The 25,588-nt window shown below is 39.7% G+C and overlaps 1 protein-coding gene across 3 annotated transcripts in view; it reads left to right on the plus strand.

Moving 5' to 3' along the window:
- si:ch211-1e14.1 (UPF0606 protein KIAA1549) overlaps positions 1 to 25,588 on the plus strand; it is a 44,114-nt gene that overhangs the window by 6,308 nt on the left and 12,218 nt on the right. For all 3 annotated transcript variants that reach the window (XM_060878097.1, XM_060878099.1, XM_060878098.1), the window contains exons 3-11: positions 16,904 to 18,892; positions 19,082 to 19,170; positions 19,983 to 20,151; positions 20,344 to 20,474; positions 21,073 to 21,262; positions 21,369 to 21,428; positions 22,992 to 23,137; positions 24,413 to 24,590; positions 25,398 to 25,582. In XM_060878097.1, the coding sequence (XP_060734080.1) occupies positions 16,904 to 18,892; positions 19,082 to 19,170; positions 19,983 to 20,151; positions 20,344 to 20,474; positions 21,073 to 21,262; positions 21,369 to 21,428; positions 22,992 to 23,137; positions 24,413 to 24,590; positions 25,398 to 25,582 (3,137 nt within the window). The remainder of the gene's footprint in view (positions 1 to 16,903; positions 18,893 to 19,081; positions 19,171 to 19,982; positions 20,152 to 20,343; positions 20,475 to 21,072; positions 21,263 to 21,368; positions 21,429 to 22,991; positions 23,138 to 24,412; positions 24,591 to 25,397; positions 25,583 to 25,588) is intronic.

The following is a 25,588-nucleotide window of genomic DNA, read 5'->3' on the forward strand; positions in this document are numbered from 1 at the left end:
GAAGAAGGAAACAAACGCTTATTCTCATTAACAGACCTCCGAGTCACATTACCTTCTCCAGCTCACACTTTGCTGAAGGTTTCACAAGACTCTTTAGCTCAGAGCAGCAGCATGAATCATGTCCTACAGTCCAGTGGATGAAGGTGGCAGACCTGAGGTGCAGAAATCTCCCCACTTACATCAGCATACATTCCTAAATGCTTTTTGTGCTCTCAGTAATTCAAAATGAGCTCCACTTTGAATACAAGGCAAATGAATTATGTTCATTGTGGCTCGACCTAGTTTATGGGGTTTTGTCTATTTTGGTTTAGACTGAAATTTTGCCCAGTGTCTCTTTTTCTTTAAAGTTGCATGTTAAGAGGTTTTTCCACTGGGCAAACTTGCTGCAGTTTGAATCCCAATGTATTTCAGGCTTAATCGATTCTATCGAACCCTGGTGCATTTGTGTTCATCTTACGTCATCACAAACGCACGTGGAGAACACAAAAGTCTTTTTTTTTGTTTGTTTTTTTATCATTTTGGTCCTATTATGTGCATATGTGGGTTGTGGAAACTAACGATGTCATCATCAGCTATAAGACACATACAGGTTACTTTACTTTGTGAACAAGTGCAGACCCGAGTACAAGTTGTGTTCACATTCACAGGACTCACGGCAAGTTCCAGTGCAACCGGACTCGTACCACCTCCTCAGGTTCGGTATCATGGTGCACCTCCCGGTCCACAGAACATCTTTCATATTACCAGTTTATCATGCAAACGGTGCTCGGTTTCAGGCTAAACCGTCAGTGTGAATGCCTCCTTAGTCCATTTGCCAAGTCGGAATCAAAAATCAAAGCTGAAAACAAATAAAACGTTTTATTCATTGGTCAGAAATGGAAAAAGGTAATTTTGGCAAGTGCGTGAAGAAATCACAAAACTCAACCAAGCACAGAGAAGTTTATTTAAATTTTTTTGTTTGTCTGTCCAAAAATTCAGAACACATGGCATTTCTGGATAGCTATAGTTCCTTTGGCTCAGACTAGCAGCTCACATCGACAAGAAACTGCAGCCCGCAACCCAAAACACATAGCAGGTTTGGTTCACGTTCTGCATTTGTTTTATTCAGAGATGAATCACTTTCACACTGCTGCCGAATTGTGCTAGAATTTGCCTGGAAGCAACTCGAGACCACATCACTCAGACCTTCTCTGACCCTATACTGGTTGTTTAGGTGCACATGCGAGTGTGGTTGTGCCTAAACACATAGCACCATAGAGGATTCATCAATTCAAGCACACTAAACACTACACATGTGAAACCACCCTTAGTTTCTAACTTCTGCATGGCACCGTCGCAATCCACAAATGTATGGCTTTAGAGCCGAGCCCATTCTTACTGTCTAATTGCATGTGTTATTTCGCTTAAAGTGAAACCTGATCTGCTTGGGAGTGACAGTGAGAGTATTCATTATTCATCGGCTTCTACACTGGGGACAGATCAGTATGCCAGACCCATCAAAATGCAGAGCTGCAATGCCACACGAGCAAACTAAATGCCACTGAAGGACAGAAAGGCTGTTGGAATCTGGCCACATTTAACTCTGAAGGTTTGTATCACTGAAGAAAAGTTGCATGAGGAGAATGCGTGAACTTAAAGTGCAGGTCCGTGAGTGAGCAACACTTTGCTGGACTTTTCTAACAAAATGGCTGCCACCATGAGTTCTTAAAAGACGACATTTTTTTATTTTTTTATTTTGTTTAAATGCTAGTTGTGTGAATTTGTATTTTGGGATTGGGATTACTGTCACAGACTCACTGGCATTTAATAGAAATGACAAACAAATAACGACTGAAACAGCATGAGACTTAGTGACGTAGATTAATGCACCCAGTTGGCTAAGAAGCACCGTCAGTGACGATTACAAACAAAGTCAGATGTTTTTTAAGGTAATAACATGGTATTAGGTACTCTTAACTAAGTAGGGCAACTGTTAGGGCAGTTGTTTTCTGCTAATACGGTTTTTTAATGAGGGACAGGATATAATTCTTCCTCCATCGTTGTCATGATGGTTTGGACTATTCCCTGTCAGAACGCCATGTGCTTTCGTTTGTTTTGTGTTTTCACATGCGTTTGTCCTGCCCCGTGCTTAGCCCGTTCCTGCCTCTGCACACCTGATCCTTATTTGTCACTAATTACCTCCCTTATTATATCCGTTGTCTTGCGTGTGTTTGTTACCCTGGTGTTCTCCTTTTTATGTTTTGGTTCTCGGTTTCCGCACATCTTGTTTTGTATTTTAGTGCTCACTCTTAGTGTTTTCTTGTGTCTGTCAGGTTTGTAATTTTATTAATAAAATCCCTGCATTTGGGTCTGGTTTCTGTTCCCACGGAGGCACCCACACCTGACAATCTTATTTTAAGCAGTTGGATGTCTCTACTCCTAAAAATATGTTTTTAAAAAGCTGTCATCGCTATTTAAGAATCTTTTATTGTCATTTCAACCATAAACAGCTAGTGCACTACACAGTAAAATGAATCGCTGTTCTTCGGGAAATCGTGCTCCACAAAAAAACACAACTACAAAAGACAACACAGAACTTAGTACACTTCACAGTGCTACATAAAGTGCAAATGTGTGCAAACTGTGTAAGAGAGTACAGCACAATAATTGTAAAGAAACCATGCAGCACCGACCGGCCCACAGTTTTATAACGAATAAAGTGCAGTAGTACAACGCTGTGGATTGAAACGAGACTTCATACATAAAAGATTAGAGCAACGGTGTCTTTTATACAAGTTGTTAAAAGTGTGTATTGTTTAAGGTTATTAATCTCAAGATTGCTAGAGAGCCTTTGTAAAACACTTATGCAAAACCTTTCTCTCGCCCAAGCCTAGCTCTGCTCGTATTATGTCTCAGTACTGTGTCACTTCACATAAAACCAACTGCCAGATGAATGAATGGAAATGTAATAATGGCCTCCTAATATTTTCACAAGAAGATTTCCTGTGGAGATTAATAACCGTGATAAACCGAATCTCGCGGTTCTCCCTGAGCAAATGGCTATTAATTGTTTTGTAGCACTACCACTGAGAAAATATTTAACACACACATTTAGGCCAAATATAAGTTGTAATTTAGACATCTGCAAGTCATTTCGTCTCTCCAGTTCTCTCTGGAAAAAATCTTTATTAACGAGGTAGATTTCCATAGCCGATACCTATTTAAAAGTTTTTTAAGGTATCAGTTTAATAGGCGATTAATAATAAGTATACTAACTTTTACATGACAAAAACCTTGTATCCTTGTTTGTTCCTTTTCCATCTGTTTGAAACTTTCTTTTACTTAATCAGGCTTTTTTACAGCTCATTCTTGCATAGTCTTTGTCATTCTTGGCTTCATCGTTTGCGATTCCAGATAAACTATACGCTTGCCGTAGACTAAATTTGGACGTGATACAGAACATGTCACTTGCACTGACTTCAAGCCTTTACCGGTGACTCCTGTCTGAAGAACTATGACTAAACAAGACCAGCAGCCTATGAGGACCAGAACGGTTCTTTTAGCGCATAATCAAAGAGGGTGAAAGCAGAGCAACGTGAGCCGAGGCCTTGGCGGATGAGATAACACCGTGCTCATGCTGATGTCTGAGCTGCTACACGGGTTATTTTAAAGCACTGTGCTCAGACAAATAAGAGAAATCCATACGCTGATTTATCAGTCATTGGCTTTGTGTCAAATTTGCTACTAGTTCTGACATCAACTACATCAGTATTACTTCATTATAATAGAAGAAAAACATTTTTGTTCATAACTAGTTTACAAATCCTACGTAACACAAATGTTTACAGTATGTAAAGTGCATTCATATGAACTTTATAGCATCTCATACCTTCCTTCAGTAAATAATAACACATTGATGGTGTAGAGTTGTTCTTAAGAACTGCCGCTGTAATCATTAATACTTTCCTGTGCTCTTATTCACATTATACTGTATACAGTTGTAGAAGGATAATAATTTACCTGGTGTCATTTAGAAGAGGACAGGTTTCCTTTTGGAGTCTGGTTTCTCGCAAGGTTCCTTCCTGATGTCGTCTCAGGGAGTTTTTCTGAAAGTCTCGAAGATTAGTACTGTGTTTGAGTGAGAGTCTCAATCCAGTTCTAAACAAACTCTTAGCTAAGGTTCACACATATAGGGATTTTATTGCTGTGACTATAGGAGCTGTACTATGAAAGACTACTACTGGCTGCCATAGTAATAACTTTTATTAGTGGGTGGTGTAAGTAGCAACATAGCAATTGACAACAAATTAATTTTCATGTTACTAAAATAAAACATGCTGGCAAAAGATATGGCATTTGTGTATAAAGTTCTCCAGTGTATATGTGCATAATATCATTTGAGATGAAGGAGAAGCAAAGAGTCTTCTCTTAGTCACGGATCACATGCACTCTACACTTTACTCCCGTGTGGAGACTCACCAAGTAGGCTCCAGATTTGCAAAAGAGTTCAGCTTTTCTCAACTTTATCACTTTGCCAGACACACCCACATTTAGTCGCTGTAGTCTAGTCATGTCACCGGACGTCGACAGTTCTGATAGATAATGAGTCCCCAGTCACTTTGAAAATGAGTCAGCTGCAGGATGTGACCTGAATATGGCATGTATTTTGGGTTGCAGTTGACTGTGTATTGTCGATATCAGCTTATAAACTGACCCTCAAGGCACAACGGCAAAAAAAAACGACTAAGCTGAAGCGCTAACAAAATGTGAGGTGTTCTAGATTATTTGCAACAATAAATCCAAAAAGAAAATAAAGGTAAAATAAACAACACAATAACAGACATCCTAGCTCATTCTGTAACTGAGGTAATACGAGGTAACTGAGGTAATATGTCTGCAAAGATGTAATAAACAAGAAGGGAATTAAAATAAACAATACACAAATTGTTTCTACACAAAACTATTATTTAGATAAGTATATTTGTATTTCTGAATTCTCTGTGCTTGTGATTTCTAAGCTTACTAAGAGTCTGTATACTTTTTTCCATTACAAAATTTCTGCCCAACGAGTAAAAACTGAGTTTTCTCAGTTTCCTGAGTTTTCAGCTGTACACGCTTCTCACACTTCTTGCCTTTTCTTTTTGTTTATTTAATGATGTGCAACATGCAACCAGAACAAATAGCAGACAAAACTTATCACATTCCTTCTTTTCAGACTCAGCAGACGGACTAATAGGTCCAAAAGCATTCGAGTCGAGTACTTGCCCTAAATCCAGGAGAAACAGACATGACTCGCAAAAGAAAATGCACTTAACCCTTCAGTGTCCAGGCAGCTATAAAGGACAAAATGATTTATTACACAGTGTTTACAGAGACAAGCTTTGTGAAGTCTGACATCAATACTGACAAATGTTTCATTCCCCAGCAGAATGGACATCGACTTATCAGACATTTTCAATCAGTAGAAACAAGTGAATTATTTTCTCGCCGCAGGTCTGGTATAAAAATAATCAGGACACTGCCAACTTTCAGTGTGAGACCATTTTACCTCTGTTCAGATAATCTTACACGGAATTTCAACATAACACATATTTTAGGTGCTTATGAACAAGCACTTGGGGCATCTCAGAGAGCAGAAATGGGTTTGATATCACTGTTTACTTTGAAGATACATTTGTGAAGAAAAGTACATCAGTATCACCTTATAATAATAGAAGAAAAACTTTTTTGTTCACTACTGGTTTACAAATCCTACGTAACACAAATGTTTACAGTATGTAAGGTGCATTTATTTGAACTTTATAGCATCTCATACCACATTGATACTGTAGACTTGTTCTTAGGAACTGCTGCTGTAATCATTAAGACTGTCCTGTGCTCATCCCAGCTCTCTTATTCACAATATACTGTATACCGTTGTAAAAGGATAATAATTTACCCGGTGTCCTATAGAAGAGGACGGGTTCCCTTTTGGAGTCTGGTTCCTCGCAAGGTTCCCTTCTCATGTCTTCTCTCTATAGAGACTATAAATCTCTTGAGTCTTGCGTGTCTACTTTCATGTGAGCCATTAACCTCCGCGGTAGAAGGTAAGTTGATGAGGATTGAATGTTGAACATGAGAACAACAAAACAGGAACAAATTCTATTTTATGACCCTTGTTGAAAAAGAGTTAACGCTTATATGCAAAGAATTGTGAAAGTACAAATCCAGGACAGAGCTTTCATATACAAAAGTGGCTGTCAGTGATTAAACAGGACTGACGTTATAGACTCAAACGCAGTCTTTCTTTTATGTTCATTTAATGTGGTGATGTCAGTCCTGATCTTCAGTCTTCAGACATCAGGTCTGGGAAATCCTACACATAGAGAGAGAGAGAGAGCGAAAGAGAGAGAGAGAAATGCCATAACCAGGAAATAGACAGATATCTTACAACTCAGGTTATCACTACTTCATTTGTTAGTATCTCCGATTTAAAAAGACAAGCTTTATTTTCATAACAGTATAAGTTTACTCGATGAAGAGTTGTGGCCGGGGGGTTGTGGCATGCTAAAGACATGGGTACTGCCGAGAGCCTGTAGTGTGGCATGGTCTTCAGGGCCTCTCCGGTTACAGTCACAGCCTTCCACCGTTTGAAGAAAACAGAGGGATATGGCCAAACACACAGAACTTGAGCGTCCTCCAGTGAATTACACAATACATCACTTATGGTGTGGAGTCCTGCTGTTTAGATTATCCCAACCTGCTCTCTCTCTCGCTCTCTCTTTCGCTCTCTCTCGCTCTCTCTTTCGCCCTCTCTCTCACTCATGCACTCTATGTTGCTCTTTCTAACCATCTCTCTCTCTCTCTCTCTCTCTCTCTCTCTCTCATTCACCCTCTGCTGCTCTTTTTCACCATCTCTCTCTCTCTCTCTCTCTCTCTCTACACATGCGCAGTGGAAGAGTGAGGGTGGCATGTTGAGCGCGTGAGAGTGTGAGTGGCAATTTTTTCGCCATTTAATGCAGTTTGTTAATTTTGCTGTGTGAGCGTGTGTGTGTGAGCAAGTAACTGTGTGTGTTTGTGTGTGTGAGCAGCGTGGTGGAGGAGCATGGCAGCTCCGAGCACGAAAGTTTGGATCGCCAGCACGGTGTGAGGGTGGTGTGTGCGGCGAGCTTAAGGGAGTGTGTTTTAGCGTTCGGTAACGTGGTGGGGAACGAGAACATTGTCTCTGCCTCCCGTATGAACAGTGCAATTGGGATCTTTTTGAATGATGTTGAAAAAAGTGCGCCAACTGAGTCATACAAAGGCATTGTAGTGAATAACAAACTCAAATCTGTTTCTCCCCTCAGTTCCCCAATTAAAAAGGTTAATCTATCAAAGGCTAACTAATGTCCCTCCTTTTATTCCTGACAAGATAATAACCAAATAGCTTTCTCAGTACGAGTGGTCTCCCTCATTAAACACCTAGTGCCTTTCAGGAGAGTGGCTTTTATGGTTTTTAAGGAAGGTACAGAAGAGCTAAATGCTGTTTTTAAATTCAACGTCGATGGTTTCGATTACAGGATTTTTGTATCTTCAAATGCACAAATGAAATGTCTTTTACTTATTTATGAAATCGTTTTTAACTCATTACAGCAGTGGTGGGATGTGAGTAAAACACAAATCAAAGTTTTTTGTCAACAGTACACTCTCAACATCACAAGAGACACATAGTTAGATCTCTGAAAGCTCTGCAGATAGACATAGTGGAACTCCAGCATTTGGAGGCCACAGGAGATCGAGGGCATATTGAAGCCCTCAAAAGTAAAAAATCCAAAATGAATGACCTGTTAGACATTACAGCACAGGGTGCGCTGGTCCGCTCACGCTTTAAAAGCACAACTTAGATGGATGCTCCTTCTGAGTTCTTTTTCAGTTTAGAGCAAAAGAATGGACAGAAAAGGTTCATACATGCTCTGCGAACAGAATCTCTTAACAGAGCCCACTGAAATTTGCAAGCAGACCGTAAGCTTCAACCCAGGTTTTATGGCCATGATCAGAGTGTTGTACAGTGAAATTGAGAGTGTACTGAAGGTTAACGGTGGTTTATGTGCCCCTTTTAAAGTGTACAGAGGTATACGACAAGGCTGTTCTTTGTCAGGCATGCTGTATTCACTAGCAATTGAACCTCTTGTAAATAGACTGAGATGTTTCTGGTTTTATTATTCCACAAGCAAAGATGTGAATGTTTTCAATGATATTTTAAATGATTTTCAGTTTTTATCTGCCAAGGTCAACTGGGCAAAAAGTAAGGCCATTTTAGTTGGTGAGTGGGGAGGTGGGCAACCTACACTTCCGGGAGGTTTAGTGTGGAAAAGAGGTGGTTTTAAGTACTTGGGTGTCTACCAGGGGAATGATGAATTTTTAAATAAAAATTGGGATGGCGATGTAGAGCATGTGAAGGGCAGACTGAGCAGGTGGAAGCGGCTGGTCCCAAGGATATCCTATGGGGTGATCGCTTGTCATCACCAACCTCACCACGTCGTCCCTCTGGCACAAGCTGGCATGCGTGGATCCGCCGCCAAACCTGCTAGCAAGCATCCAGGCCCTGCTTGTGGATTTCTTCTGGAATGGTCTACACTGGATTCCTCAGAGAGTTCACCATCTGCCTAAGGAGGAAGGAGGGCAGGGGCTGGTCCATCTAGCCAGCAGAACCACAGCTTTCCACCTTCAGTTCATCAAGAGACTCCTCACTGGACCAAAAGATTTGTTATGGAGAGCAGCAGCCAGTGGATTACTACGCACAGTTGGTGGTCTAAGGCTGGACAGGACTTAGTTTTTAATAGACCCCAAAACGCTGGACATCTCTGGATTACCTTTGTTTTATCGTGGACTGTTTAAAATCTAGAACTTTTTTAAAAAGCACAACAAAAAGAGTGGAACATTATACTGGCTGCTAGAGGAGCCTCTGGTGTATGGCGGGTGCATGGACATTCCCGGTGTGACCGTCCCTGCACTGTCCAGGACTCTCATCTCCACAGACATTGTGACACTCTGGGAGCTTGTGAACATCGTGGGAGCTGACCTGTCGAAGGTAGAGGACCTGGAAGCGCGTATGGGACTGTGGTCCCTGCGTGTTGTCAATCAACTCCTACACTGCTGGAGGTCCTCCCTAACATCACAGGAGTGTGTTTGGCTGATGGACTATCAGTATACAGAGACTGGGCCTGTAAAAGAGGGACCCTTTCCCTAGCTGAACGTCGCTCCCGACCTTGACGGGTGTGAAGGTCCTCTCCTGGAGTGCAGAGGTGAGGGGGAGATGGACCATGTTGGTGAAGCTTCTCTACAGAGCCTGTGTTAAATAAGAAAAAGCTGAGTGGGAGGGTAGACACCCCATGGATAAGTGTACTTGGTTTTTAATGATGATAATAAACCAGAGTGGAGGGCATTGTACAAACCACCGTTAACCAAAAAAGCTGTTGATCTCCAATGGAGGATTTTACACTGTGTTATCTCTGTGAACTCTTTCCATTTTAAACCCTGATGTTGCACATGATTGTCCATTCTGTTCACAGAGAGAACTGTTTTTCATGCTTTTACTCACTGCTCCAGGTTACAGTCTTTCTTTGTGTTTTTACAGAGCATTTTAAGGTTTTTTTAATTGTTGATTTTACTTTTGAGTGTTTTATTCTTGGTTTTAAATATGTCAGGAGAAATAGGTTCATGTGCCAGCTGATCAATTTTATATTTCGTCAGGCAAAAAATGGCAATATACCTGAGCCGAAAATACAAGGTAGCACAGACTGTGACACTAAAATTATTTTCTCCAGACTTATTAAATCAAGACTCCTGATCGATTTTAATATTTTTTAAAGCATGAATGATTTGAATCAGTGTGGTTTTGGAACAATGCTCTGTGCTCTGTTACTGAAGGGAAACTCATCTTAGCACCAGAGCTAAAATAAGTACTACTGTGATCTCTACCCTAATTTATTGAAGCATTTTTATATTTATTTATTTACTTATTTGTTGAGTCATTCTGATTTTTATGTGACTTGTGCAAATAAAGTATTGTAAAAAGTTTCTCTCTCTCGTTCACCTTCTGTTGCTTTCTCTCTTTCTCACCATCTCTCTCTCTCTCTCTCTCTCTTACTCTCTTGCTCTGTCTCCCTGCTCTGTCTCAACTTCCCTCTCTCACCCTCACTCTGTCTCACCTTCTCTCTCTTGCTCTCTCTCTCTCTGTCTGGATCTGTCTCACTCCATCTGTCATGTTACACCCAACAACATGGAGACTTCAAGCCTTTCACAATCAATTTCTCATTTCTCTTTCAGGACCTCATTATCAGGATTTTTTAATGTTTTAGAGAAACTGTGAAGAGAAGAATTGTACGATTGAACATTAGATGTTAGATGATGTTTTTGTCATCAGTGTTCAAGTTTGGGTGGAAACATCAATCTAGACGTAGACACGATACTGCAGCAATTCATAAAGGACCGCTCACTTCCTGCAGCACCACCGTCTCCACGTTAGAGGAGGTGACAGTAACCCTGCAAGTGTTGTTGATAAATCTCTGCTTTTTGATTATTTAAATACAATTAAAATAACAAAACTTTAAAAAAACAACTTAATGAAAATGATTTTATTTGTTTAAAAACATTATGATAACACTTTTTCTGATTCGTTATAATTTTTATAGTAACAACTATATATAAATCACAGATGGTTGATTTCCTGTAATATTGTAACATCGTGTCCCCAAATGTTTATTTTATTACTTAAACACTTTTCAAAGTAAAGTTCATATCGACAAAGTTAAAAATATGATTTATGTTCATTCAGCCATAAGAAGTTTAGTGAGGTCACTAATGGTGGATAAGGAGGTCTGGGGTTCATTTTCTGTCCCAGTTCATCATCCTCAAGGTGTTCAGGAGTTGAGTACAGTACTCTGTGCTGGTCACACGTCTTCTTCCTCTCCAACCTTGGCATGTCTTGATGGAGATCTCTTTGTGCACAGTGGCATTGTCCTGTTGGAACAGGGTTGACTTGACCCTTCAGTTCCAGCAAAGAGGAAATTAAAGCTACAGCATACAAAGACATAGTGGGGAAGAAGCACATCTGGGTATGAAGGTCAGGTGTCCACAAACTTTTGGTCATATTAGTGTTCCTGCACTACTGTAATAATACAGACATAGGTCTTTGAGAAATAAAGTGAATGTCAGCACAGGCATCACTTTATTGTTTTATTAGAGCGTGAGTAAAGCGAGGGAGTAAAGCAGTCACGCAATGGGTTGTGTCTAAAACAGAAACATATGTGGGCAAAAGAGTGTTTCACTCCGCTTTTCTGGAATAGCACCACCATCAAATGAGACTGTCACTGGAAAGAGCCTGGCAAATGAAGGCAAATGACATCATTAAAAGGGGGCCTATAATTGGTATCTTAGTTTTCCCAGCAGTAGACCTTGGCTACAGACTCACTTTTGTGTGATTCACAGCTGTTCCTTTTAAATGAACTTTTGTAACCGAGTCCGGATAATGAAAGCGAGGGAGGTTTGTATAACTCTCTCTGTTTATTGCCGGACAATGACACACATCTCGTATATAAAATAACGAGACACGGGAGTCTTTGTTTCTCAGTTAGCTTGTTGTCACTGTCCATTTAGATGAAAACGTTGCATCGTTCCGCATTTGTGATGCTAATATAGTTTGTCTTTTATTCATTTCCTCCCACTCGCGGAAGACGTGGTGACAGTTTTAAACATGTTTGATGTTACTAACACACTGTATGCGTTACAAAGGATAATGCATGCATTTCCATTTGAATTCTTTTCGATGTTGCCAGTTGTGTGGAATTGTCGGCGAGGCGTTACAGAGATAAAAGCTCCCATAGCCCTCAGACAGACTTTCTACATTTATTGGGTTAAATTATCCTGGCGAGTGGTAGAAGGGGTTCAGGGAGGAGCAAATTACATTTGAGTCTGCTGATCTGGATCATTTATGCAGTTGATCTCATCTCAAGACTCCTTTTCCTCATTTTGTTCACACTCGGTCACACTATAGATTGCGAGCTAAAGATGTGGCAACAATGTTTTGTATCAGAATACAAAAATCCACCTCTCACCCTTGACACGAGTCTGAATTCCAGAGCCGCCTATTAATGTGGTATTAGATCATAAATTCATTAGTTATCTACTATAGTGTACTTAGTCTCATGTTTCGGTCACCCAGAAACCTAATTAACCAGGCTGAAATGTAATTTAACCCCAAAATATGACAAACTACTTAGGCACATTAATAAACATGAATGCGCACTCATTTCCTGTGCTTCTCTGTAGTCTTAGTCCTTATTATATCCTTATATCTAATATCTATATCACCAGCAGTACGTTTGGCTAAAATGTTGGCTAGGTGTTAGCTTTGTTATTCTACCAATATTATTCACATCTTTATTTTTTCTCAACAGCTTATTAACAGAGTTATGTCATAGAGATAGAGAATGTCATATGATTTGCAAAGGTTGTTAGTCATTTGTACAAGCTGATTTATACAACTAGTAAAAATCATTCCTCCTGATTGGCAGAATGTGGCTTCGGTTGCTGGGTGTAGTTTATCATGAAGTTGGATTTTTAAATGTCAGGGAATTGGAAATGAAGCTAGTAGTCTGTTGTGCCACAAGAAAATACATACGCTGATATATATTTAGTTGATACACGTGAGTGTCCATGCACCATGTTTTTCTTTTGGTTCACACTCTCTGTAGATTTTTATTTGCTGTATGAAATGATGTAATAATGGCTTCCAATATATCATTTAAGTGTATATAATACTTGCGTGGCTGCTATAAGTATTGTTGTAGAATGATTATGCTTAATGTGTAACACACCCTCAGTGACATGCTATCACTCTCGCTTACCATCCGAGAATACAATAGTCAGAGATCACAATGAAACGGCACCGATGCGTAACATGGTCAAGTTTCTGGAGCAGGTGGTAGAGCGAGTCATCCCCATGTGTTTCCCCTGCCTTCAGTCTGTCACATCGTCATCTGTCTTGCACTGCTCAGGGTCATGCTGTTTCATTAACACTCGAGTTGGCCCTCTCAGTAGAAATTAGGTAATGCCTGCTTTGAAGCATGATTCCACAGAGCACAGTCGTCTTTCGCTATTTAGCAGACACCAGGGGTCTTCAGTTGTATATGTAAAGGACCAGTGTCGCCTCATGCTTTCATTCCTAATAAATCCTTGCCTTGTGGTAAGTCCTAAATCCTGGCACCACACAGAGATAATTCACTGCCAGGATTCATGGTGCAACTAAGAATTGTCCCTGTAATGAATAGGAGTTCACATCTTGCACATAAATGTACTGGTAAGAGCACTGCTTAGGTTTTAACTGGACTCATCAGCGCTTTCTTTTGGGGTTGGGATTTAAATTGAACCTCAGTCTATTTAAAAAATAATGTCTACAATTTCGTCATAGCATTTATGATTTTTGACTCCATACACATATTTGCTTTTTCAGCTAAGGGAGATATCAGACCAAATACTAACAACATGCTGTACATTATATGCAGTAACGTTGTGTGGTGATGATCGCACTCATATGTATGTGCTTGTTGAACATCCCATTCCATCCCATTTTGTTGTTATAATAACCCTCACTTTTCTGGGAAGGCTTTCACTTGATATTGGATCATGGCTGTGGGGATTTGTGTTCAACCAGCTACAAGAGACAGGCACTGATGTTGGGCAAGGAGGCCTGGGGTGCATTCAGTGTTCCTGTTAATCCTAAAGGTATACTGTACAGTCTGGTGAAGGATCTATCAGGACACTTGAGTTCTTTTACACCAATGTAGGAATATTTACAAAAATTAACTCATGTTCATCTTCAAACTTGCAAACATCCACGCTCTAAAATTACACAGCGATTTTGTGGTCTGCGAATATAATAAGTCAGATTATCTGAGCATTTTATGCCAGAACTAGAACATGTACTTTCATTCATTTTCAGTATCCGTTTTATGCTGGTCTGTTTTGTAGCAGTCTGGAGTCTATCCTGGGACAAACATACATTTCAACATATAGGCATTTAAGTGTAGCCAAATCACCTAAATGTATGTTTTTGGGAAGTGCGAGGAAACCGAAGAACCCAGAAACTCACACAAGAGAATATTCAAAACACTGCAAAAACACTCAAAACACTGACAGGAGCTAAGGTTTAAACCGGAAACCCTCATTCTGTGTGGTGACATTATTTTAGATATATTTTAAATGTATTCTTAAATTTTTTAAAATATATTTTAGATAAGGGGACTGAAAAGTCATAGCAATAAAACTAATTCTTTACGTAAATAGTAAATATTTTATTACTATTATTGCTATTGTTAATTCTTCAGTACTATCTACTTTTTGCTCTGTAAATAATTATTACAGATATAGGGTCAGAATTTCTCAGCAGCTCATATTTAGGGGTTTCAAACACTTGGCAGAGTGAGTATGGCTGTGAGTATAGAAAACTGTTTACTCTCCAGAAACCCAATCATGTAATATGCAGGTCTGGGTAAAACAGCATAGGATTATGTTTTCTATACTTCTGTGAATTGCAAGAGCTTTTTAGAAAGGAAAGTGTGTGTATGTGTGTGTGTGGACTTATTCATTTTACTAATGGGATCTGCATATTAAAGCATGTTCCCATTGAGGCTTTTTTGCAAGATTCTAACTATAGATTAATGGGCTGATAATATTACTGAATATTTACTAAATAAATTTGGAGGATTACATCAGACTCATATGTAATGTCGGCATCTTCTGACTCACAAAGCTGTCTGGTTTGGATCTGGAGTCATGTTTAGTGATCTCTCTGACAGACTGCAGTTACAGTTCACAGTGGGTCATAAGCATATTTTTGAAAACTGAATCGAGCTCTTTTAAGATGTTTTTAAATCCCAGTCTGGATCCAAATAAGTGCTGTGAGTCACCATGACAATCCTGTAAAAGTCATTTACAGTCACTGATGTGTCAGGGGTCTGCGGATCGAATTGGCCGGAAATTATTACACCTATACCTTAGATATGACAGACATCAGGCGCAACAGACGTCCAAGTACACAGGAGACAGCATCAGAGAAGTGTGAGAGAGTAGAGAATGTGAGTCAATATGATACTATAAGAAAAAAATGGATTCTGGAGTCTTAACGTTTCTCTTGCTGAACATTTAAATCCAGTTTGATAGAAAGCAGGTTAATGATCATCGACTGATTTATCCTCTTTGTGGCCTGTACATCATTACCCAGTTGTCAAATTTGGTGTGGTTCTTAATTTTTATCTAAGAGTGAGCCATTTGCGGTAATAGATTAGGTAATAAAAATATATGTGCTAGCTCACGTCTACTTGCTGCATTGACGCAAGAAGCTGCATCCAGTGTAGAAACAACACACCAGATCATAAAGATCAACACACCAGCCCTTTTCCTTACGCTACCCTGTGTAACTGTGACATTCACACTGATCTGCACCATGATGTTTTTTATCCTTATAATGCTGCTGATATTGAACAAATCTACAAAGTCATAAACATTTCAGAGCGTGTTCCAGACCACACTCTACCATACTGAATAGTCTATCAGTTATATGGTTTGGGATGCAGCCTTGAATTCTCTCTGAATGTCTATTGATTGCCCTTCCAGCCATTAGATTAATCAGCACAGTGCACAAGTTTTGCTGCACACAATGTTTTTCCACACATAGCTTGCATTAGTGTTTTTCTACCAGAGAGGGCACACTTCCAAAATCTTACTTTTAGCCACCGTGCAATAGATTTAGTACTACGGATTGGGTACATACTATTTTGCTCCAATCAAAAACAAAGCAACTATTCATGACTGGTGCTTTTATGCAACACCAGTCTTCTCTCCTAGCTGCCAAGCTCTAACACCCACTTTCTAATAGGAGAGTCCGTTCTTTCCTTCATTACGAAAGCACCTCACCTTTCCTCTTCATCCTCCCTAGAAAGGCCCATTTCATTAGCGCACATCTGCTACTGAATACACTGCCAGTCTTTATTCCAGTGCCCTTGCACATGTTGTAAAGTCTGAGCTAATGGAAATTTTAGAACATTTAAGAATATAAACCGAGCAAACTGATACTGCTCTTAGGACCTGCGTTTCAAAGCTTTACTTTTAATTATTGAAATGTAGTTCTCTGTCTCAAGTGTCTTGCAAGAAACTAGATGTGAAGGATTGTGACCTGTGTAATCATTGTAGTTCTTATTAAATAATTCATTAAAACTGATCACGGGCAGGGCTGTAAAAACCTTCTTCAATGAATTTAGTATTTATCAGTGTTAATACTGAACTACGAAAAAATAAATAAATAATAATAAATCGTAACTTGGAACATTCTACAATGCATATCCATAAAGAAGGTTCTTTTATTAGTGCATGGAAACAATCATAAACTGATCCATTTTCATCATAGATGCCTCTAAATCCCAAATGTTCTCTATTTATTTTTTTTTACCATACCCCAGTTGTTCATAAAAAGCATTTTATTGCCTGCTACCTGAACGTAGGCTTAGGCTTACTCTTTTTAATGACTAGGTCCATGCATGTTTGTTATGGGTTCACAACCATTTAAAATTACTTACACTGCTTCATGGAGACTAAAATATCAAGATTGAAAATATCTAGTTTGGCATATGACTGGACCAGATGCAGAATGAATGTAATTATAGTCTTTAAAACCTAAATAACCAATATAATTTCCACAAGGGAATATTGTGAGTTTTGAGCTTTTTGTTGATCTAACATCTTTTAAAACTTGCTTAGAATGTTAATCCAAATCTTTTCAGATAAAAATGTCATTTCTGACTAGTAGATCATCTTTGAGTGGTAAAAAAAAAAAACAAGAAACATTAGATAGTGCTTGTGTGATCAAACTGCTTATACAATCATTCTGTTTGTATTTTGTCTTCTTTAGACTGGTCTTTGTCGGATTCCAACACAGCAAAGCAATCTTTGATGGAATTGCCACATGAATTTACTTCACCCACCACCTTACTATATCCATCCTTTGAAGCCTTGGGACAGACAAATGACATCCATAGGACATACTCCATCTTGCCTAACAATGAATCACCCAAAGCCTCGAAGTACTACTACAGTCACACCATCAGCAGTGTATATGCCTCAGCATTGATGCCCCCTCCAAGCTTGATTGATGGCACCCAGCTGACAGCACTAAATGTCCCTTCAGCAGAGCTGGATTCTTTTGCAGAACCACCATTTGCACCACCTGAATTACAGGCAGAAAGAATTAGCAATAACGACACTACATACGGAACGCAAGAAAAACTTTCTAATCATTTAGTCCCTAGTCATGATGTAAATATTCAAAATGATGCTACCTTAGATGATCATCAGTTGTATCCAAGTCATGCTATTTTTGGAAATTATTATGTGACCTCATCCTTCATAGAACCGACTATGGGTCCACCAGAGGTCTACTTCCCAGCCAACACTATGGATGCAGACTATGGTTCTGGCTCTGGGGATTATTTGGAAACAATGTCCTACATGGGATCTGAGGCAGATGACTATTCTTTGGTCACCAATTTGCCCTCTGACATGTACGACTTTGAGGACTCAAACTCTGAATCTTATGATACATCTTTTCCTACAAGGGTAATGATTCCTTTGTCCACAAAATACCCCTCTGCCAGTCCCTCCAAAACGGTCCCTGATAGACATGTTACCACAAATCCTAACATGGCCTTCAGTATTACCCAAAATTCAACTAGTACTTTTCATGTAACCAGTAGCAAAATGACAATTTCTCAAAGTGTAACACCTACATTAACCAGCATTCCTAACAGTATTCCAAACCATGTATCATTTTCCAGCACTATTCATGTTGGTGTCCAAGCCATTCATCCTACAGCGGTGCATTCCAGAGCCTCTGCAGATCAGATTAACATAGTCAGTGAAACTTCAGAGTCATATTCTAACTGGCCCGACGTTACCATTGAGCCCAGCGATGTTCTTCTGCCTGATATGAATAGTCTGGAATACTACAATATTCAGCTCACCAAGAGTAATGAAAGCTGGACAGAACAACGGGGCAACCAGACCACTTCCAAATATTTTTCCCTCCCTCTGTCTGTAAGCACTATCAGCACCTACACTGTTCCACCCAGTCACGTGTTAACAGCAATGTATGGAGAGGACTTGCAGCCCATGGACAACAACTCCTGGCCTGAAGAATCTTCTACAGACATCTCAGGATTAGATTTGTCTAACACTACTATCTTGGATTTGTCAGACATAAGACCTAGTCTGATAAACAGTACATTTCCATTTTTGTACTCTTCAGCAGTAACACCTTCCATGGACATTTCATCTTCCCTGTGGGATCTGGCCAAAACACCTGACTGGAATAACTCTGAATCTGTTTCGTCTGCCGTAGCCAGCAGCACCTCCCCATCAGTGTTTCTTCCACCCTCTGATTCGGAGGAAACTGACGTCATATTTCCAACTTCTACAAACACCTACTGGTCTATGAACTCTACTTTGCCAGAGATCTCACTCCCTAGTACTTCACTCAACAATAATGTGTTTACCCAGACACATAATACCTCTGCAGCACCCACTGACTCAACCCTCAACAGCACCTCTGCCCTTCCTGTGACCGATTTGGCTGACCAAGGGTTCACAGGATCAGAGAGACCTTTCAGTGAAGTTACAGATGATGGAATTGTAACAACAATCAACAAGTCAGGAGTCTCTACCATTTCAGTATTAAACAATGAGACAACTGTGACTACTCCAGGCCCAACAACTGAGGTGTTTAATACTACAACTCTGACTACAACCCCTTCAGTGACAACCCAGCCTTCTACTCTTCAGACTACCACTGTCCGAGAGTACCTCTGCAACATTACCAAACCTGATACCTACTTAGTGCGAGTTGGTCAGTTCTCTCTCTCTCTCTCTCTTTTCCTTCTTTCTTTTCAGGGATAATTTGTCTTTTAAAATGCATATTCATAGGCATAGCAGTTTAAACAAATGATAGACTGTTTGATTAGAGACTAAGGCAGTGCTAGAACTTGTTTGCAAAAGAGCTTTTCTCCTGGAATGATATCTTACCCATCTCCCACAGGCTTTCCACTTGGCTCCACAGCTGGTTACGCCAAAGCAAAGGTCAGAGAGATCCTCAAAGCTGAATTCAATCGATCTGTTGAACTGCAGGTGAACTTTAATATTATTGGACTTGTATGTATTTGGGGTTTTCATTGCAGTTTACTTTAATCTGTAGCACAGTCCAGAAGTTTTAACTCTTTTGCTTGCTATTCAGTGTTTACTTTTTACTTTTAGGGTAGTGGTTGTGACAATCTTATCAAATTGAAATTTGATTTGTGAACCAATAGGTAAGAAGTGGGAGGGTCTCTTGTGATCTCTTTGTTCAGTGAAAATGGAAGGGTTGCTTATAAAGTAGTGGTCACACATGCCTTGTTGCTTGACACACATCTGGCAAAAAAAAAAAAACATTCCCCAACCGTCCACTGACATATGCTAAATATTTTGTGGTAAAATTCTGTTTTTCCCTGCTAGAATATTCTTGTCATTAGAATTTCTCGTCATTGATATTAAGAAATAAGATATACATCCACATAAGTTTTAATGTTTTACCTTTTGGATGTACAATAATATCGTACATCCAAACTATTCTATTAGACTCTGATGGTTGTGTAACATTTGTAAACATGATAAAAGCTGGCAAACTGGCAAACTCTCACTTTATCTGTTCATTTCATGTAATCAGACATTGGAGAGATAGGCTTCATAGATTGAAACCCTTCTCCGAAAATAATATTAACACATAGATTAGAGAACATCAGATACTTATTTCCTTGTAGCTTTTTTTAAGGATGAGCTCATGTTAATGTTTACCCACAGTAATATACAGGGAAGTTGTTTGGTGAAATGATGATATTTGTGTATGTTAATGTTGGATTTGCTTTAAATTTGAATCTTTTTATTTGTTGTGTGTGTGTGTATAGGTGGTGAAATCCCCTCCAGACTTTGTGTTTCGGGCTGTGTCTGGTCCTGTTGTCTACACAGCCATATCAGTTATGAATGCTTTGAGGCGGTTTACATACACATCTAACACCATTCTCAGTGTTTCCCCAATCAGTCCTGTGCCAGGCCTGCAGTACCACCTCCACTCTGGTAGAGACATACTGTACATGTTACTCATTCACAATCATTTATCTGTTGCATTTCTATGCAAGTGTTTTATATCTGTATTGCCATAATAGCTAAGGTACAACTCCGTATTTGATGATATAGAGTGATTTGTCTAAAATCTAAAACTAAAAGTTAGCGGCTGATTATTTCTTATTGTGTACTTCTTCTCTGCAGTGCTTCAGTTTTTGCCCGTACACATAGACATGCATGTGTGCACATTCATCGAACACATTGAGAGAGGCCTGATTTACGCTTTCTCCGAAGTGCGTCATCGCTTGAAGGAGTCTACCGACTTTACTGTGCACGTAAGGATCTCTTCCATGTTTTGGATGAATTTGTGTTGTAATATGTGGTGAGACAAGACATACAGATTAGAACTGTTAAAGACTGCAGAAAGACAGCAATGACTCAGCTCCGAGCTGCTCTAATCCTCTTGAGTTCCTTCACCTTACTTTTATACTCTCTAGAAAATGGACCATTTGTGCTTTCAATTCATGGTGTATGATTAAACGTGTAGGGTTTTATTGTGGGGCTGTTTTGACATGTACCAGCAGTGTAGAAGACATGCTGTTTTTCTTTCACTGATTGCCGCTGTGCTTGCTGATTGGAAGCAATTTCTATAGATTGCTTCCCGTACACTGAAATGACATCACTCTCAGCCAGATGCTTTGATTGGATTTTAGGAGAGGAACATGTACTATTCAACCCCACAGTTGTCAAGGCAACTAAACAAATGAGTGAAATTTGCAGTGCAGGGGCCTTTAGACAAAACCTTCTGAGCCCACATCTGTTTATTAATTTAATTTGATTGAGGTTTTTTATGTTTTGCTTGAGACATTAACATTATTTTCATACTCTTGGAGCTGCGTTCATATTATTTCCCTATGTAACAAACTATTTTAGATATTGAACATCACCATGAGCTCTGTGGGACCAACACAGAGGCAGCTTTATGGCCCGGTTGATATTACCTTCGTGGTTCGTGATACTCAAGGGTACATACTAGGGTCAGAGGTCAGCAGTCGCCTGAGACGTCTCAGTGTGGTGGAGTTTAGCTACTATCTGGGATACCCGGTTCAGCAGATCGCAGAACGTGAGTCACATTACTAAGCGTTATTCCTATACATCAGCAATAACTGCACTCATTCAATGTTTTGATTACTGTATGAGAATGATGGTGTAATTTCTTTTGTCATCAGCATTTCACTACCCTGAGCTGAACACAACGCAGTTACTTCGCTCTTCATGGGTGAGAACAGGTAAGTTATTCTAAGATTGTCTTTGTTTTTTTTGTTTTTTTTTGGCTAAATAATTATTTATGCTATCGTGAGGCTTGTCTAAACTTATGCACATTGATAGATAGAGTGCTATACAGCTATATTCAGAGCTGGTGACTAAAATTTAATAACAATTATATTTACACAGGAGAGTGAATGGTTACAAACATGCTGTAGGAAATTTCCTAAATTTTAAAAAATTATCAATACCCCTGTATGTTTAGCAGACAGAGACATGTCATTGTTAAACATTTCTTGATCCAGCTTTTTTTATGTGGCAATTTGTGGATATACTATTTACACTATGTACACTATATTAAGAGCAACATGAAGAGTTCCGAGCAACTATGGAATCGTATTTGAGGACATTTTTTATGGATAAACAATGAAAAAACAAGAACTGATCTGTAATCGAAGGACATGAAGACTTTATCAGCTTCTATGGGCACAATTTTTTTGCAGAGGAATGCAATTTTAATATATTTAATACCATCCTGGGGGCACGATGGCTTAGTGGTTAGCACGTTCGCCTCACACCTCCAGGGTTGGGGGTTCGATTCCCGCCTCCGCCTTGTGTGTGTGGAGTTTGCATGTTCTCCCCGTGCCTCAGGGGTTTCCTCCATGGTAGGTTGATTGGCATCTCTGGAAAATTGTTCGTAGTGTGTGATTGCGTGACTGAATGAGAGTGTGTGTGTGTGTGTGTGTGCCCTGCGATGGGTTGGCACTCTGTCCAGGGTGTATCCTGCGGTAGAAAATGAGTGAGTGAGTAATACCATCCTGCAAAGACATAGAAGCTGACAAAGCCCTCGTGTCCTTTGATTACAGTTCAGTTTAGGTTCATTCATTGCTTTATCCATAAAAACTCTCCTCAAATACGATTCCATAGTTGGGTCTATGTACAGCTCTGAACTCTTAATGTTGCTGCTCACTTGAGCTGATAGAGAGCAAGAAAAATGCACTCCCACAGTCCAAGGTCAGACTTGTTCAGGCCTGAGGTATGTATCTAGCTGTGTCCCACATGACATACTATACATTATGCACTTACACTTACTCTACTGTCTTTTCTTTTTTTTGTGAGTGTTAGAAGGGTAGTAACACTAATGATGTGGCTTTGCTAAGGGAGGAACACTTAATTGTTTTTTTCTTGCTAACCGGAAGTATAAGCTGTTTCCCAGTCGATGTTGAAAAATAAATCTAACAATGTTGGGTAATTTAAAGGATATTTGTAATCGGTCGCAACAACCACAAACTTCAAACACCCAGAAAAAGCATCTGATAGCCCTGCCCCTTTTGTTTTGCCCCTTTTGTTTTACCCCTATTGTAATGACGTGCCCAACATTCCACAGTTTGTTTGTTTTTTTCACTGTTTTTTACTGCATAAGTATGCAATTTGGGCCACATCTTCTGTCTTCACATTCACTCTCAGGTAACTTCTAAATACTTATGTACAGACTCAGAAAGTCTGTATTTGAAAGCTGAATGTGGTCTAAATACAGTATTTATTCTTGTGTCATAATGTGTATATTTGTGTTTGCTGTTGTGTAGTTTTGCTGGGTGTGCTGGAGCATGATGTGAGTGATAGGATTTTCCAAGCAAAGATGGAGAGGAGATTAGCGCTCCTGCTTGGAGAGGGGCTTTCTGCAGGCCGACGCCTTAAAAGGGCCACCAGCGTGGGCAACAACAGCGTACAGGTAACGGATCACACATCCCCCAGTACCATTTAAAGTTCTCTCCATATAGTCAATTAATACTGGGGGAATACTTGAAGATTCAGAAGATTTGGTTAATAAAAATAATAAACTAATTCTATTATCTGTGATATCCACGTGTTGCACTGGTTTATATTTTGGGTCGTGTGTGCGTATTAGCGTATGTACATGCTACACGTGTGCCGGCTGAAACGGGTACCCTCATTATCCTATTCAATCAGTGTGGACGTCCTCTGCCTCTCTGGCTTCTTAATGGATCACTCTCTATGGCTCCCGTCACCACCTGGGCTCCTCGGCTCATCACCATTTTTTAGCCCGGCAGTATCCATAGCAACAGCTTCCATTCATCCCTAAACCGAGGAGCCACTCACTGGTCCCTATTCTCCACTCCTAGGACGGTTAGCTGATAGGAGATCAATTATTGAAGACTCGTCTCAGACAGAGTCACTCTAGAATCATGCGTCTGTTCTGCTGAAAGATTTTTTTTTATTTCATGGGACATATAAAGAGCAGGGCAGACCTCTTTTACAGCACGGAGCTGACAGGGTGATTAAAGACTGGCCTGGTTTTACAGCAACCCCCACTGCACACTCAGACATCCTCACCGGTGATATTGATAATACATACTGCAAGACTGTCTTCAAGTTACTAATTAGCAAAAAGGTGAATATGACAGATTTACAAATAAAACAGAAAATTCTAATTTATGTCGGTATTGAAATACAGAATGGCTGTGTTTGAGTACAAAATTGGAAGGTGTTTCATAGAATTGGCCCAGAAATGATCATATGTGGCATGAAGAACCGAGCCAAGTGACTGTTGAGAGCAGATGAGGCTGTGTGCTGTCCTTTTCCACCCCAAGATCTCTGAAGTGTCCGGCTTAGTGTCTAGATCTCTACCACAATGACCTGACAAAACCTTTTGCTATTTGTAGGGTGTAGCTATGAGTGTGTGTGTCTGTCTGTGTCTGGGTGGGGGTGGGGGGTGGCAAGGGGGTATTCCAAAATGAATTTCTTTGACTGATCTTTTGCTTTTTTTTCTTTTAACTATCCTTTACTATATCTAATGTTTATTTGTAAAAATACATGGATAGTAAAAGAAACCATTTGGGGGAAAAGAAAACTGAGGCAACATAAACTTGCATTTCTTTATTCTTAGATCACTGCAACACGGATTAATGAACAAATGCACTTTATTCATTACTTCAGCAAAGTCTTAACTTTTGTAAATATGTAAATAAGTCCGTGACTTGTGCAGATTGTGCAGATCACTCGCCTAACAGAACCAGATAACCCCCTGGAGATGATCTACTTTGTGGAAGGTGCTAATGGTGAAAGGTTGCCTGCTGTCACCACCGCAAACCTGCTCAACAGGCTGGACGTACAGCATGCGGCCATCTTGCTGGGATACCGTATCCAGGGAATTCTGGCACAGCGTAAGTATCACCGTCAAAACACCACCACTCACTACTTTATTGTGTTCCCTGCAGGCTGTTGGTTATGAAGCTTTTGTTTAATGTTAGTTAATCATAACTAGTTTACTGGGCTTGCATTACCCATTGCCAGTTGGCTGTGGTATCTGAACGCCAAATAATTAAATTTTCCACACCGTAAACGTCAAAGAGTGGGGTTTAATGAACATGTCCTACCCAGACCTTGGCTTCTTTGTCTGGCGCCATTTGTGCTGGTGGATTTATCGCTGTTTGACCTACAGCACAAAAAAGAATTTACCATCATTAGTCTTAATGAAGCCATTTCCTATTGTATAACAGCAGAGTAACAGGAGGCCTGAGGCTGTCCATTCTGTCTATCAGCATCATCTAAATCGCCATGCTGCTAAAGTTCTCAAGCTTTAACAGGAAAATACAACTTTATGTAAACAGTGGAAATCGACACAAAGCAGCTTTACAGAAATCCAGATGTAGATTTATATTTAGATTCCAAACAAGCATTCTAGAGGCAACGGTGTGACATATTTATATTAAACATTATACGTGAGCAAAAGACCAGTACCAAAAAGGGCTCCAAGAAGTTTTGTTTTCATTGACAAATTAGTAAAAGTATTTTGTTCACAGATCACAAAATTTTAATCTGACTAAGAATCTGATTTTTTTCATACATGGGATAGTTTGTTTATGGCACACGTCATCATAAAGAACGTTAGGTGCCTGTTATTTGTCCCATATGTTATTCTAATATTATAGGATTGTAATAATGCTTGCACTTTTGTGTGTTGTGTCCAGCTGTGGAGAAGCAGGTATCATTGCCATCTGAAACCGAGAATACTAACACATGGATTATAGTAGGAGTAGTGGTGCCTGTGCTGGTGGTGATGATCATCATAAGCATACTGTACTGGAAACTGTGTCGGACAGACAAACTGGAGTTTCAGCCAGACACCATGAGCACTGTTCAGCAGAGGCAGAAGGTAAGA

The sequence above is a fragment of the Tachysurus vachellii genome, chromosome 9, assembly GCF_030014155.1.
Source record: "Tachysurus vachellii isolate PV-2020 chromosome 9, HZAU_Pvac_v1, whole genome shotgun sequence".
NCBI lineage: Eukaryota > Metazoa > Chordata > Actinopteri > Siluriformes > Bagridae > Tachysurus > Tachysurus vachellii.